The following is a 14,389-nucleotide window of genomic DNA, read 5'->3' on the forward strand; positions in this document are numbered from 1 at the left end:
AACCTGAGGCTGAATAGTAATTGCAACAGTGAACAATGAAGTCAAAACAGTCAGTCCCTTGAGGGCAATGAGCAAGTTCAGATGCTCATAATTTATATATACTATAGCTTTAAATCTGCACATTCAGTAGTTTGATAAGGAAGAGGCTAGAATTTGGAGCAACTGGGAAACACTTAAATCCACAAAAAACAAGGGCTGGACATGGGAGAAGTGGGTAAAGGGATAAGATGATGGGAAGAAAAGGAGGAAGCATCAGTGACCAATGTTGGAACAAGGGGTATTGGTGAGTATTCTGGAGGGCAAAAGAAGCAACAGTAAATTGGAAGGTGAAAGTGAAGAAGGAAAGAATTAAGATACAGGAGACTTGGAAGTCATCCTTCAAGAACAGAATGAAAGCAAGTAACTTGTCATTAAACTCCTCTATCTCCCACAGCAGTGAGGTGTCTGCCAGTGCAGCCCTGATCCACATAACTTTTCATAGCAGAAACCAGTGGGGCAGAAATCTTAATTCTCATTCTGCCATATTTCTGTTGCTAACTTTGACGAGACAAAGGATAAAAACTCAGAGCATTTTAAGATTCTGGCTGGATTAAAATGAAAATAAAGCAATACCCTAAAAAAGAGTCACTATAGAGCTTCATAGACTGAAAAATATTTATTAAAAAAGTGGGAAGATAGGCCTTTCAGAATGGTAGGAAAAATGAGTAAAGGATAAAAGAAATAAGAGAACAAAACAACAAAAAGAAAACATTACAGGGCCAGGGATTTAGCTCAGTGGTTCCGCAGCCAGACTCTCATTCACAAGGACCGGAGTTCGATTCCCGGTACCAAAAAAAAAAAGGAAAAAAGCAAAAAAACAAAAAACAACAACAACAAAAACCATGACAGATATCATGAGGGACAATAAAGATCCCTAAAAAATACAAACAGACACAGGCTTAAAATGTATAATGCCATCAATGCGACCCAAGATACAGACAAAAGTGATCTGACAACTCTGTCCTTGGAAAAGGGTAGCAGCCAAAATCAATGGCACAGGAAGAATTCCTACGAAATTGAAATCGCCCAAGAATGCAGCACCACAATAGCTGGTCCAGCAGTCACCAGAGCCACTCTTCTCCCTAACTCCCATGACACAGGGTCACTCTGTCTTCTGTTGTCACATCCCGGCCCTCCCTCTCTTCCACGGTCAGGGACAGTGATTTCACAAGGGGTACACGGAGCAGTAGTCTCAGTACTAGGGGTGAGGAGGAGGAGAGGAGCCTAAAGAGGGGATGGCAGGAGGCCAGCCATCCAGAAGAGGACAGCTGGGCACAGTCTCCAGTCCAGGTTGTGTTTACACAAGTTCTGCAGGTGATTTGGATGTACACTGATTCAAGGGTGAGAATCCCTGTCCTGGGCTGAATCTGTTTCATGGGCAACTGAATCCTTCCTTGCTATCCCAAGTGTAGTCTCTGGACCAGCAGCAGGACCTCACCTGAATGTGGCTGGAACAGCAGACACTCAAACTCCACTCCAGAACCTTGAAATCAGTACAGTAAGTCCCAATTTGTGAACAAGGTCCCTTCCATGAGAACATTCATAAATTGGACTCATTCGTAATCTGACAAAGTCAGTCTTACACTTGTGAATCGTATAGGTACACCCGTGAAACTTCGCATCAATGTTCCTATGTTAGGAACTTATTGCATTTGCATATAAAGAAGGTTCCCCATCTGACACACATGCACATGCATTGGCACTAAAGCAACTCTATAATTTGGGGAAGATCCACCTTAGGTCCAGATCTCCTCTGGGTCCACTTGTCTGGCTTTTCCTGGACTCCCAAGCATAGATCCTTAAAGTCATCCTTATTATGGCTTATATCTAGATGTCCCCCAAAAGCCCAGTGTGTTCAGAGATGGGGCTTTTGAGTGGTGACTGGATCATGGATGTGTGATAGGCTATAGCTGGGTGTGATATTCGGAGGTGAAGCCTGGTGGGAAGAGGTGGGTCACTGTGGGCGTGGTCTGGATATATAAATATCCCCCTGCCTTGAGCATACATTGCTTCCTGCTGCCAGGACGTAAGCTGTTTCTCCTCTGCCATGTTGGTCTTCCTTGGAGCCAGCCAACTATGGACTGAAACCTCTACAAACTGTGAGCTAAAATAAACCTTTCTTCCTTTAACTTGTGGGTATTGGGTATTTTTGTTTCAGGAATGAGAAGTAACTAAGACAATCCTCTATGGTTTAAAATTACTAAAACGATTCTGGTTCCTTCAAACAAAAGGCCTCCTCAGACTCAGACCACAAGGTATGAGGGGAGACACCCACCACTGGGTTCCTCCTCTCTCTCACACTGCAGTCTCACTCTGATGTGATGGCCTAGGATCACTTACCACCCTGTTCATCCATGTAAAGCTAATGGTGATGCTAATGGTGAGCCCAGTACACATCTGAAATCCTAGTTACTTGGAGGCTGAGATAAGAGGATCGCAAGTTCTAGGTCAACCTAGGCAATCAAACAGACCTTGACTCAAAACAAAATTTTAAAAAGGTATGCAAATGTAGTTTAGGGGTAGAAATTTTGCTTAGCACGGGCGAGGCCCTGGGTTCAATCCAAGCACCACAGACACGCACACACACACACACATGGCATAACACATCGAGCTTGAGTCTTCCCCAGTTAAATGTCAGGGGGTAAAGTCTAGGTCTGAGCCTTCTCTTCCTTTATAACTGTCCTGCCTCACTGGCTTTCCCTTGCCATGACCCACTTAAAATGTCAGCTTCCTTGGTTTCCTTGACAATGAGAGTTGTAAAGGGGCTTTCATGTTATTCTGGTTTTATACACCTTCCCTGTGGTCCTAACACACCATACTCTTCCCTTCACGTGGATAACAGAAAATAAGGGCTAATTCAGGATATAGAATACATGGAATTCACACCTTTTAACTGCAGAAACTGAGTTTCAGATTTTGTCATGTATCTGATTGGCAAAAGTTGGGATCAGGACTTTGTCCTTGACTCATAACTCAGTGCTCTCTCCATTTCCCCAGCTCCAAACAAGAAATGAGGAAAAGAGGACAGGGTAAGTTTTGTTGGTGGGCCTCAACTCAACTTTGGGCCTGGAAAAGCAGATGAGATGAGACTAGCACAGCCTCTGACTGAATGAGAAGGTCCATCCCGAGGCTCTGACCGGGGCCCACTTTCCCTCTGGAGTGGGACAGCCACAGGTACTTCAAAGTTATTAAAATAAGGGAGTCACTTGCTTAAATAATTTAGGAAAAGCATCCAAACTGTGCTGTAGGGAAAACAGAAAACAGGGCAAGGAATGGTCACTACTCAGGTGCACTTTTCCCCTTTTTGGAACCTTCCCTGGCTGCCTTAACCCTCCTTCCACAGGTGCCCAGGAAACTAGATTGGGAGCGTGGTCTCCTGAACATGGGAAGAGTGAGTCTGACCCCCTACTTTATAAGTGTGTATTTGTGCAAAGGTTGAAGGAACTGTTTTATTTCCCAGGGACTGGCAGACTCCCATGTTCAGTGGAGCAGCGTTGGCACGTCAGGGCAAGAAACAAGTTCTACTCATGGTTAAATGTTTCTCCTGGATGCTTTAAAGCTATTAGGAGTTAAATACAAAGGAGGGGGAAAAAAAAAAGAAAAATGACTAATTGCTCCCAACACATGGGTGGTTTACCTCCTGCATGTTGTTTGGAGTTATGCAATATTTTTAAAACAATCATGTATTACTTCATGATGATGCTAATGATGAGGCTAAACGTTGCTCGTTCATCCCCAAGATATTCAGAAGGGACCCATGTGGGGAGTGCCGCATGGTGTGGAGAGCAGCAGTGGGCAGGATGGAGACACCCTTCAGCGCTTCCCTGATGGGCTGGGGGTGAGGAAGAGAGCAGGGTCAAAGAGCAGGAAGTCCTAGAAGAAAACCTGGAGGAGAGCCAGGCGGGCACGCCTGTAATCCCAGCACTCGGGAGGCTGAGGCAGGAAGATCACTGTGAGTTCGAGACCAGCCTGGGCTACATAGTGAGTTCCAGGCCAGTCTCAACTACACAGTGAAACCCTGTCTCAAGAAAACAAACAAACAAAAAAATCAAAGCAAAGGATAGCCGGAGGGGCAGGGCAAGAGGCTGGGCCCAGGGTAGCCAACAAGAGGTTCTTCCAGGAGGGATTTTGGAGCAGAGACAGGAAGGACATAAGGACGTGTCAGGTGAAGGGGCTGTGGGAGGATGAGCAGGTGAGTGGGGCAGGAGACAGGGCTGAGCCAGGTTGCAGGGCTGAGTAAGGCCACGTAAGGGTTATTGCTTCAGCTCCAGTGTGAGGGAGGCCACGGGGAGGTTTGAGAAGGAAAGTGAGTTCTTCCTGGTGTGACCAACAGAGTCGCTTGCTTGGATGTCTTCCTCGAGCTCTGTAGGACACCTCCCCACTCTGGAGAGAGCGGAAGCAGGAGCGGCAGACCTGGGGCTGACAGTCCAGCCCCCAGGCCCCTGCCGCCTGGGACTCACCTTCCACGGTCAGCTCCACGGTCACCTGGCGGGCACCACTACTGTTGCTGGCTTCACAGGTGTACTTTCCCTTGTCTTCCCCACAGACAGCACAAATAACAAGGCTGAAAGTGCCCCGGACACCGCAGTCCAGCAGAAAGCGGCCCCCACTGGAGATGGGCTGCCCATTTCTGTGCCACGTCACCTGGGGCTCTGGGTAACCCCGGACCTTCAAGAAAAAGAAGAAAGGGCAAGGGTTATAATTCATAACTACTCCCTCTGTGCCAGATGTGGCTTTGAATGCCTGACTAGTATTAACTCATTTAAGCCTTATAACAATCTTCCACGCAGATATGACTTTAATCACCATTTTATAGAAAGGGAATTATTATTATAGTACTGGGGATTGAACCTAAGGCCTTGCATATGCAAGGCAAGTGCTCTACCACTAGGCTGTATTCAAGAGCTTCATAGTTTTCTTTGTATTTTGCTAGGTCCCCATCTCAGCTCTTCTGCCCGCAACCTATCCACAAACCTGATTTCCAGCAGCCCAGGACAAAGATTCTTCCTAAGGAAGGAAGCCTCCAATCATAGTCCTTCTGTTTGCCCATATAATTACTGTAGACAGCTAAGTTAGGTAGAAATATTATAGGCAGTCAGATGGGGCTGGGCCCTAGAGACAGTCAGTGCAAAAGATAAAAACAACTGTGGCCAGAGGCACACCAGTTGGAGGCCAGGCCTCAAGATAAAGACAAACTAACCAGACCTACATACTTTCCCAAGAGATAAGTGGTAACACCTGATCTAATGAAGTCTAGGTAGACATCAGCCGTCTCAGTAGGTGACCAAGACCCTCAGACCCATCACCTTCCTGAGAAGTTCTTTGTTCTTTCCATGTACACTTGCTATGTGACTTGCTTCTCCATTGGACCACTATTACCTAAGCAACTACACTTGTAACCTTATTGGTTGATCATAGCTTTAACCCATGTTATACCTATGCGGTGGTGCTTTATAAATCTTCCCCTGAAAAGTGGGATCCCTGGCAATCTATTTGAGACCCCCCTCCTGCCTCTCAGGGACTATCTATCCATAAATATTTCCTACTCTTAACCTCCATTGTTCCTTAGAATTCATTCTTTGGTTTTGGGGAACACGAACTTGGCTTATCTGGCATCTAGCAGCTTGAGAGTTATACTTTCCTTATATCACTTAGAGGTCTGATATCATTCCTATGTTATTCTTGGAGGTCTGGCATCCTTCCTATATCATAATCAGCCCTTCTTTGCAGTTTGTCATCTCACAAGACCTGCCTCTCTATTCCCACTGATTTGCAGCCAGGCTTCAGGGAAAAAGAAACAACAACAACAAAAAAATGAAACTTCAAATCAATATTTCCCATCTTATTTATAATTTCTAGAGAAATCCTGCTCCTATAAAACTCTAAACTAACAACAGAGATGGAGCCTGTGAGGAAAAGCTTTGGTACTGAACTGAAGTCCATTCCCTAAAAAGCTGGAAGCCACTGTGGTCCCTATAAAGCAAGCTTCCCCTAGGAGGCCATAGCTTGGTGGGTACAGAGAGCCTCCCAGCCACTACAATACAAAATATGAGCAGGGGTTGTCTGGACTGGTAGGGCTGCAGGTTCTCTGCTTTTCCTTTTAGTTAACTCATAGTATCTGTTTTGTCTGCAAATAACACCCTTGGTCTTTGTAAAATAGAAACATTAAATTTTTTATTTTATTTATTTATTTATTTTTGGGTAATGGGGATTGAACTCGGGTCTTTGGACTTGCAAGGCAGGCCACCGAACCACTGAGCTAAATTCCCAGCCCCAACATTCAATTTTTTAAAATGCGCACCTGCTTTTTTACCAAAGTGGTGTGGAAAGCAAAGAAGGAATCTCCTGCCCCTCCCAAAGCTGAAGCTGAAGCAAAAGCTTGGACAGCAAGAATGAGGGACTGACAGGCGTCCACAGCCACAAAAAGCTCCGTAGGTCACTCACCTTCTATTGGCCTGAGACACCTTGGCTCTGGAGGCAGCCCAAACACCTCAGAACACCCCCACCACCACTATGAGAAACAAACTAGGACCAAAGTGCCCTAAACAATGAGTTGACCAGGAAGAAAATAAGACAACAGACTTGTGTTCATTATGAATGTCAAGGCCAAAAAGCACCAGACTGAACAGGCTGTGGAGATCTATGACACTGACATGGCCACAGTCATCACCTTGCTGCCTGGTGGAGAGAAGGCAAATGTTGGATTGCTCCTGATGATGCACTTTGGATAGTGCATCAAAATTGAGCTCGTCTATCCTAAGCCCAGCTGGCTAATTCTAAATACAATGGATCCTTGCCTTATGGACTCAATCAGTTCCCAATAGCTGGTTGCAACTCAAGTTGGTTGTAAGTCAATCCAGCTGAGATCTGGATGTTTAGCTAGGTACACGCAATCAATAACAAGAGTCAGATGAATCTTCCATTAGCCTAATTTACCCAAGTTGTTCCTGTGTCAGGCCAGTCGTAACTTGGGGGTCCACTGTATACATTTTTTTCATCATAAAAGGCAGTTATTATATAGTCATGTGTCTGTATGGTGAACATACTGTACATTAATTAATTTGTTGAGACTCTCACAGTACTTGAATCTTCCGATAGCAGTAAAAGAGCTACACAAATAAGTAGGATGCACATTGGAGGGTGGCACATGTCATACACACATAATAATCATCTTGATGCTTTATCTTGGCACAAAGGTTCATGCAATGAAACATCAAACAAGGGCCAGGGATTAGCTCAGTGGTTGCGTCGTCTGCCTTGCAAGTTCAAGGATCTGAGTTCGATCCCTAGTACCAAAAAAAAAAGAAGAAACACCAAACAACTAGTCTGTTAATTCGTTCATCTTTGTATTTTCAGAAAATGCCTAAGGAAACTTTCCTCCACAAGCCTTGCAAGGCTAGTCAGGTAATGAATTTGCAAATCATCCTTATCTTCTTTAGCACTCTATTAGTCAGGACTGGCCCCCATCCCAAAGACAGCACAGGTCCCTGGTTTACTTCAGAGAGAAAAGGTGGGATAAATCATTAACAGTACCCAGGGCATCCAGAATCCCAGCAGCAAGCAGCAGGCCAGCTCCTGAAAGGGGCATCAATGATTAACTGGGCACACTGTGAGCAGTCCAGACCTCAGGGACAGGACTCCTTGGTCTTTTCTCCCTATTTTTCTACACATCTCTCAAAGTTATCTCTGAAATGTGTTACATTAAATATCCAAGGATTTTTTTTTTTAAATGCTGAAAATGGCATCACTCAAGACAGTGGCAATTTGTAAATGATCTTTTATAGTCCTTGGATATGAAGCAAAGGTGGGAGTTTCTGTGATCTTGCTCATCCAAGTTCTTAATGATTTGTAACATCAATATTTATCCTCTGGTATGTGAAAAATCTGTTCAAGCATTAGCTAACATTACTTGAAAATTGTTGAACTTCAAATACAGACTGTCTGTATGCTCTGCTGGGTAGGGAAGGCGAGCTTTGACTCTTATCAGGAGTGTGTAACAACAGCCCCGCCTCTGGGGGCTTTGTGTGCCATCATCTCTTCAGTTAAGAAGCCACCGCTGGAATCTTAACAGTCAGGATCCTCACCAAGGGAGCAATAAACCCACTGACACTTTAATTTTCAGAAAGCCTCCATGTATAACATCTTATTGAATTATTCAACACTATGAGGAAGGTGTCTTAGGTTGGGCTATCCAGAAACAGAACCTGAGGCAGTGCTTCAGAGATGCTACCTGTGTACCTTGCCAATCCCCAGGGCAGCTGGGATAAGCCTGGTAACGGGAACCTAGGGTGGCACCAGCAGTGTCCATGCCAGCACAGATTATACCTGGACCAAGAAGAAAATGGAGGCGTGGACGTTTGCTAGTGGTCTCATTTGGCAAATTAAGTGGCATGTTCAGGACTGTAATTTTGGTCTCCAAGCTGAGGGGTCATATCCAAGCCTCACTGTAAATTTCCATTTTGGGTGAGACAAGTTCTTAGAACCCAAAGCAGTGATGAGTGTTTAATTCTAATGGACTCTAATTCTCTTAGAGGCTAACACAATTATCTGCTTCTTACTTTTGGAAAACGTCAAAGCAGTCACAAAAGATATGGTCATGCCACTGTGAGTCTTGGACTGTACTCTCAGATTCATGGCCAAGATTGGGGTCACACATGTGCCCATGCTGGGTACCCCTATGAGAGTCAGAGAAGCAGGAGAGCCAGGGCCTGCATGCTTGGGCCTGGCCTGGCTTCAAAGACTCTGGGTTGTAATTCCTTCTTTCCTTGAAGAGAAAATTGGTCTTGATACCCAAGGTTCCTTTCATCTCTAAAGTATTACAGTTTTAAATGGTGACCCACTTAGTTTTTGGGGAAGATTTCTTCCTCTCCACCACTTTCCTCTGGGTCCAGCCCACAGCCTTCATGCCCTCTAATCCTCCATACAGGAAAACCAAGCAGCCACAGGGAGAATGCTCACAAACATGAAAAGGCAGCCTTGAGTTTTCACCATAATGAGTTTTTGGAGCTGGCCCCAAAAAGGGTCATTCTGAGGAAAATCATATTTTTGCCACAGTAACCACATTTTAATTGGAAGTTGCATTTTTTTTTAACAAAAGCTCAGTATCAAATAAATCAAGGGCATAACCAATAACTTGTCATAAAAATAAAGATACAGTAGCCATAAACCCTATAATAATTTTGAGTAGTAAAACTATGTTCCAGCTTCATAAAATGTCCTCAGAAATCTTTATGGCCTCAAAACGCCTTTAATAGGCATGGGGCTCACTTCACATGCACTAATGGTTGAGGACAAAGTGGGGCTGTGGGAAGGAGTGGCGGGGCTGCTGCATTACCCCTACCTGCCTCACTGGAGACACATTTTCCAAAACCTGGGAGTGTCTTGAGATTTACTCAATGACTAAAAAAAGAACCACTCTCAAGAGCACCAAGTCTTTTTTTCCTTTGACACATCATGGGCTTTCAGCCCATTAGTCTTTGTCCAGAACAGGCTGCCTCAGCCTGACCCAGAGCTGTGTGGCAGGTCTCTGCCCCCTCCAAAACTCCAAGCCACACAGCCTTCTTTGAGCTTAGTGAGCAGCAGAAAGGACTCTGCTACTTTTCATGATTCCCCTGAGTCTTCATTTCCTTCAGGGCCTGGCCCTGGGCACATGCCGCAAACCCACATAGTTGTAAACCTACACAGCTGCAGTGCACAGCTGTGGTGGCCCAACTGTTAGCTAGGGGTAGGGAAGCAGAAGGAACTGAGGCTCTGTTCACATCAAGGATGGAGACCAGGAGATTAGCCAGGATTAAGCAAAGGCCAGGGAGAAACAGATGAGCTGGCAGGGCACTGGGAACAAGACAGATACCTCAGAAGATGGAGCCCGTCTGAGGAATATTAGGGCTGGTCACAATAGCCCAGAGGAGGTTGTTGTAGCTTATATCTAGATGTCCCTGAAAGCCTCATGTGGTCACAGGTGGGGTTTTTCAGAGGTGGCTGAATCTAGAGTGTGTAATGCTGGAATTAAGGGTTGATGCAGGGATTGATTCATGATTTGATACTAGGATTAAGGGTGCCCCACTCTGGGTGTGAGTGCTATCCACCCTAAGAGTGGGAAGCCTGGATAGAATAAAAGCAATAGAAAGAGGGCTGCTGGTATTGCTGCTTGTTGCATGTTGCTTCTTTGATACTTTGCTGACTTCTGCCTGCCATGAACTGTTCCTCCTCTGCCATGTCTCCCTGCCTTCAAGCAGCTAACTATGAACTGAACCTCTACATACTGTGAGCTAAGCAAACCTTTCCACCTTTAACCTCAGGTGATGGGTATTTTGTTTCAGCAACAAGAAAAGTCACTAACTCAAGGGTGTTGGGAAATATGTATTTGATTGTTGAGTAACGGAATGGACACTGGGACAGGCTGGGCCTGGACAAGGGGACATGCAGGAAACCACAGTGAGACCTCATGGGGTTGACAAAGGCTACTTCTGCTACTCTCACACAACTGCCTGCTGCCTGCCTGATGCCTAAGCACACAATTCTGTGCTTCTCACCATGTTACAAGGCAGATTTTTATAGTAAGTTCTCCCTTAAGAAACTAAAATAGGAATGGTAATTTAAGAAATGCCAGAAGAATAGGAACTAAAGTCCACAGTGCTGAGGAACAGGTTGAATTAGACTCAATCCTCTGCCCCACCTTTGGGCATAAGCTCACTCAGGTAATAAGTGGTCACGGCTGCAAAGCAAAGAGAATTAAAGAATCAACCTCCTCTGCCAAGCAAATCAGACCCCAGGCACTGTCTGTAAGAATTACCTCATGGACATATTAGCAGGGCGAAGAGTGGAGGGCCAGCCATGGCAGGGCATGACCAAGCTTCAGGACTGCATCTGTGTCAGCACCTGGCATTCGGCCCCACAGGCAGGCAGGCAGGCACTTAATTAAGGCCTAGGGTAATACCCTTGCCTCTACAAACTGAAAGCCTTAACTGAACCACGGAATCCATCAGGAAGAGATTACTGCTGATGAAAACAGCAATTAGTGAGAGGCTTACACTGCTGGCGACTCGTTGCCCCGGCTCAACAGTGAGGACAAAGTGCTTCCATGAAAGAGGAAATGAGAATGTGGGCACATTCCTCTAACTGGCCTGGCAAATGCCACATGGGTCTCAAGAGACAAATGCTTCATGCCTCTCCCTGTGCTCTGCCAATCGCACTGCCTATGGTGTGGTTTCTTGTCCTGTGACCCAAGATGCAGCTCCCAGCTTTGTTAACAGCATAAAAGTATTTCCGTACCAGGAAATATCAGTGCTTGTGAACACTGGGCTTGGTGCACCTCCTCTACACAACTCACATTCTTACAGATACCTTTAAGGCATCATGTTCATGCTTAGGTGCAAACCTAATACTTTAAGAACTTCTCCTCTAGTTGAATTAGTTTATTCATTTATTTAGTTTGTTTTGAATCAGGGTCTTGCTAAGTTGCTCAGGTTGGCTTTGAACTCATGATCTGCTTGCCTCAGTCTCTCAAGTATCTAGAATTATAGGTGTGTACCATTGCAACCAGCTTATTTTTTGAGAGCAAAACCTAACTTCAACAATGATCATCGTTTTTATGTAATATTACAATACACATTTAAAAACTAATATCCAGTCTGTTCTTTTACCACACCACGATCCCCTTCCTGTAACACTACATGAACTTTTGAGATGGGGCACACCCAGCGGATTTCTGCCTCACTGACGAATGCAGCTCTGGAATTTCAAAGGGTATGGACAAGCTCTGGGAAAGAAAGAAATCTAGGGTGATAAATCTGAAGTCTCTACCCAGTCATGAAGGACCTGGAAAGAAAGAGACATACTTTACTGGCAAAAGCAATGGATGGAGCAGAGGGCTGCTCCCCAAACCACAAAGAGCATCATCCCTCCACTCAGCAAAGCCAAGGATCGCAAGACTCAGATATGGGTTGGACTTTCCTGAGAAGGCCCTGTATTATGAGGATCTCTGAGGACTGGAAGTCCTATTCAAAAGCAGGGATGGCAAAGATGACCCAAGGATCCTGATGAGCTGAGAGCAACATGATGTGGCCTCCCTGGCTCAGTTTCAGAATTTCTGGTTTGCTTGGCTGCCTTTCTGACCCAACACCTGCTTGCATGCATGCCCACAATACAAGTGTGAATTCTGCTCAGACTCTCCCGGGTGGCAGGCTGTGAAGGAGGGAAGTGAGCAGGCAAGGCTATGGAAATACGATCTTTTATGCCAACTGCATCCCTATGGCCAGGGGAAAGTCTCTGTGACTTTGTTGGAAAATACTTTGGCACATGTGGCTAAGAGCAGCTATGTGAAGATATCACATTAGGAAAGGATGTCTGCCCTACACCCCTAGTTGCTCAGAGGCATCCTGACTTACATAGAGAATCATGGCAGAGAGTCAGAAATAGCTCCATGTGAAGTGTCAGAGACTGGCTGGCTATAGGGCTGATGAAAACAATTCTCAAAATATTTACATTCTCACCAAAATAACACCCATATGTAGCTAAGATGCCAATGGGTACTATAAGTCATAAAAAGCTGGCCTCCACTCCACCTCTCCCACTCTCACTTCTATTTCCCTGGTGGTAATCACTTTCAACTCCTCTGGGCATTTCTTCTGACATTTTCTTCCATTATTTCTCAGCAACAACCTCACACAACTCCTGCTTTAGTCTTTTAATTTAGGTATTATCTTTGCTATGGTTTGAATGTTTTTATCCCTTCTAGAATTCATATGGTGATGTAGTAACTAATGCAACATTACTAAGAGGTGTGGCCCTTTGGCTGAGGAAATGACTGAGATTCGAGGCCCTCATAAAAGGGCTTCCTGAAGAGTTTGCCCCTTTTTGCTCTTCTATCTTCTACCGTGAAAGGACATAACATTCATCTCCTTAGGGTATAGCAACAAAGTACCATTTTCGAAAGAGGCCAGGCCCTCAACAGCTGGTTCCTTGATCTTGGACTTCCAGTCTGGAGAAATGTGAGAAATAAATCTCTGTTGCTTATTAACTACTCAGTCTATAGTATTTTGTTGTAGTGGTACAAACAGACTAAGACAATCTCTTAAATTCTCAATTTCTAATATTAGCTTTTAACACTCAAACCTCCACCCACATGAACTTTCCCATCGCTTCCCAATAAGTATATACTAATTTTTGTCCTGCCAATGTATAATGTTTGTTACATTTTAACTTTGCTCTTTGACAAGCCATAGTATGGTACAATTCGATTTCTTGAATTTTTCATTTCTCCTGGAATTAGTAACTTTTTTGTTTTTGGCTTATTTCATTTGTAAAGGACTCCAATTTCTCAAGAGAAGCATAGTTCAAGAGAAGTATAAGTGAACTGTAATAGTCAAGTACATCAGATAATTCACCCCCACCCCCCAGTTACTGCTTCTGGAACATTCTGTCATTCTCCCCCCATCTACACTGTACACTTTCTAGGCTTGATGCAAAGTGGTCCTGGGACATCCCCCCTACCATCTTCTTGGGAGCTTTTTAGTGTATGCCACAGTTTGGCACAAAAGTCTGCCAAGTTCCCTAAGAATGACTGCATGGAAAGTTAAAATTTTCAGGCCTGGCATTGTCAACAGTGTTGACATTCTACTTCTATATTCAACTGACATTTTGTCTGAAATTCTAGGGGCAAATCTTTTGGGGAATGGAATTCTAGGTAAAAATCTTTTCTTCAGAGGCCTGAAGATATTTCATAGCCTTTGAAGGCAATTGTTCTGGTACCTGGGGTTGTTATATTGACCCCCTGGACTCTTTCTCTACAACCTGTTATGTGTGAGTGTGAGTGTGTGTGTGTGTGTGTGTGTGTGTGTGTGTGTAGAGTGCATGTTTCCCTTCTAGCCTGTAGAATCCTCTCTGCATCTCTGGTAATCTAGATTTGATGTGGTGTGAATATTTGCCACCCTTGATAGGTATTTCTATTATTAGCAACATGTCTTTCTGTTTCTGTATGTTTTGACAGTTCTCTACTGTATTTTTCTACATTCTCTTTATGGAAGTCCTGTGAGATGGATATTCACCCTATTAGGTTGATCCTGTATTTCTTTTCTCACTTATTTTCTGCCTCAGTCTTTTTATTCACTTTGGGAGATTTCTTCAATTTATGTCCTCACAAGTCTACTGAATTTATTATTTGGGCTATAATTAACTTCAAAAGCCCCTTTATCAACTTTTCAAATTGTCGTGAATTGTCTCTTCTTTTGATTTAATGCGTGCAACATCTCACTTCTGAGGTAAAATAAAGTTTCTCTAAAGTTCTATGTAGTCTTTTGTTTATACTTGATTCCTTTTTTTTTTTTTTTTTTTTTTTTTTTTTTTTTTTTTT

The 14,389-nt window shown here is 44.2% G+C and overlaps 1 protein-coding gene across 3 annotated transcripts in view; it reads right to left on the reverse strand.

Moving 5' to 3' along the window:
* Mylk (myosin light chain kinase) overlaps window positions 1-14,389 on the reverse strand; it is a 224,230-nt gene that overhangs the window by 138,079 nt on the left and 71,762 nt on the right. For all 3 annotated transcript variants that reach the window (XM_010618082.3, XM_010618079.3, XM_010618089.3), the window contains exon 3: window positions 4,500-4,707. In XM_010618082.3, coding sequence (XP_010616384.1) covers window positions 4,500-4,707 — 208 coding nt within the window. The remainder of the gene's footprint in view (window positions 1-4,499; window positions 4,708-14,389) is intronic.

This window comes from Fukomys damarensis, unplaced genomic scaffold, assembly GCF_012274545.1.
Source record: "Fukomys damarensis isolate Sample0158 unplaced genomic scaffold, DMR_v1.0_HiC HiC_scaffold_24, whole genome shotgun sequence".
In the NCBI taxonomy this organism is placed as follows: domain Eukaryota; kingdom Metazoa; phylum Chordata; class Mammalia; order Rodentia; family Bathyergidae; genus Fukomys; species Fukomys damarensis.